At 47.8% G+C, this 1931-nt stretch overlaps 1 protein-coding gene across 1 annotated transcript; it reads left to right on the plus strand.

The window, feature by feature from the left end:
• Window positions 1-1678: 1678 nt before the first annotated feature.
• Window positions 1679-1881, plus strand: LOC118478743 (phosphatase and actin regulator 3-like; the record flags this gene model as incomplete). The annotated part of the gene is given in 1 exon segment (XM_035972909.1): window positions 1679-1881. A coding segment is annotated over 1 exon segment (182 nt), but the record flags the coding sequence as incomplete, so codon positions are not given.
• Between the last annotated feature and the right edge of the window lie 50 nt (window positions 1882-1931).

The following is a 1931-nucleotide window of genomic DNA, read 5'->3' on the forward strand; positions in this document are numbered from 1 at the left end:
TAAAAGACAATCCTGTTAAGCCCGCTCACGCGAGCGTACATGTTAGCGTCTAGATAATGAGTTCGTTAGCAGTTTTTTAATCGGATTGGGCCAGAAGGGGAGCGAGTTGGAACGTCACAGCGCGTGGTGGTAAACTTGCTTGATGAGCGTCAATGAAACATCGTAACTTCCGGGAATCTACCTCACGGGTGTGGGTGGTGGGCGGCTGCTCTTTTGTGTGTGTGTGTGTGTGTGTGTGTGTGTGTGTGTGTGTGTGTGTGTGTGTGTGTGTGTGTGTGATTTATTCCTTCTTTCATTTCAAACGTCAATTTTCCTTATCTTTCCTCCTCGTTTTGTATGCTATTTTCTAGTAGCACTTCTAATCTAACTCAAACCTGGTTAGTTTCTGGTATTCATGAGTATATGTGGTGAAGATATTAGGTTGTTGTTGTTGTTGTTGTAGTTGCTGCTGCTCATGTTTTCGCTGTTGTTGCTGTTGTTGTCGCTGTTGTTGCTGTTATTTTCATGTGTTGCATGATGTCCAAACCTAACTGAACCACTAACACTAGACATAACCACAGTGTATTTTTCCCCCGTCGTCATAACCGGATTCGTGTCTCTTGTAAGAGAATTGTGTACGTTTGTGATGATTGGTAATTGTATGGATTTTACGCCACTTTCAACACTACAATTTTACTTTATGCTGTTACAATCAGAGGTGACGCCTCATTATCTCCCCCACCCCACCCCGTAGCTCTTGGGCTGTGAAGTATGCACTGGCGTAGAGTTTATATTTTCATCTGCCTCAGTGTGTCTTTGAGTGTAGGCCAGTATTGAAGAATCTGTGTGTATTTGTGTGTACTTTTAGGGGTTCTTTAAAGAAGGACACGGGACTGAGTAAACTTTATTAACTTGTGTGTCAGTTGTGAGCTGTTCTTGTCAGAGGGAGACATTTTCCACAAGGAACGATGGAGGAAAGAGAAAATAGTTGAGTTTTAGGTTTCATAATGGAAGTGTAGTAGTACTGACTTTGATCGCAAAATTCGAATAATAAACTTTGGGCTTTGTGTTATGATGGAGTTAAAAATGGAATTCGCTATCAGGCGGTGGAGACGTTAAACCATGACGTGAGCTGTGTGGCATTCGTCTCCCCGAGTGGATAACTCAATGAAATGATTTCGTGGATATGTATACATACAATAATGTGTCATCATCATCCAGTATAGCGTGAATAGTATTTCGGTGTAGCGTGTGTTGGTGGAGGCGGTCAGATACACCCCAGGGTGTGCTGCTGACTGTCACGTCACGCTTTATTGAGAGGTGGTGGTGGTGGTAGTCAGAGAACTAGTGGGGGTGCAGCTGTAGGCGCCACTGGTTGTAGGCGCCAAAGGACTGTAGGTGCCTCTGGCTGCATTCACCTCTGGTTGTATGAGCCGCCTCTGGTTCTAGGCGTTTCTGGTTGTAAGCGCCATTAGCTCTAGGTGCCACTGCTCTTGGTGCCATTGGTATTAGGCGCCACTAGCTCTAGGTAACATTGGTGGTAGCCACCACTAGCTATAGGCGCCACTGGCAGTAGGCGTCATGTTTCGCAAGCCCAAGGCGTCAGCCTCCTGTTCTAACATCCAGGCACTGTCCACGCCCCCACCGCCCCACCCACAGACCCAGGGACGTAACCGTGCCTCGCTCTCTCTGTCCATAGATGCCCGAAAGAACGGCGACAGCAAAGGGGGCGTCTCCTCCGCATCCGGGGGCGGCGCCACGGCCACGCCCCCCACGGACCGGAAGAGCAAGTTGTCCACCCTGGGCAAGATCTTCCGGCCCTGGAAGTGGAAGAGGAAGAAGAAGAGTGAGAGGATCGAGAAGACGGCAGTGGGTGAGTAGCTGGTCAGCGTCTTGTGTCGTGAGTTGTCTTTTGTGTGTGTGTGTGTGTGTTGTCGTCATCATTATTATAG

This window comes from Aplysia californica, unplaced genomic scaffold (genome assembly GCF_000002075.1).
Source record: "Aplysia californica isolate F4 #8 unplaced genomic scaffold, AplCal3.0 scaffold00900, whole genome shotgun sequence".
Lineage (NCBI taxonomy): Eukaryota > Metazoa > Mollusca > Gastropoda > Aplysiida > Aplysiidae > Aplysia > Aplysia californica.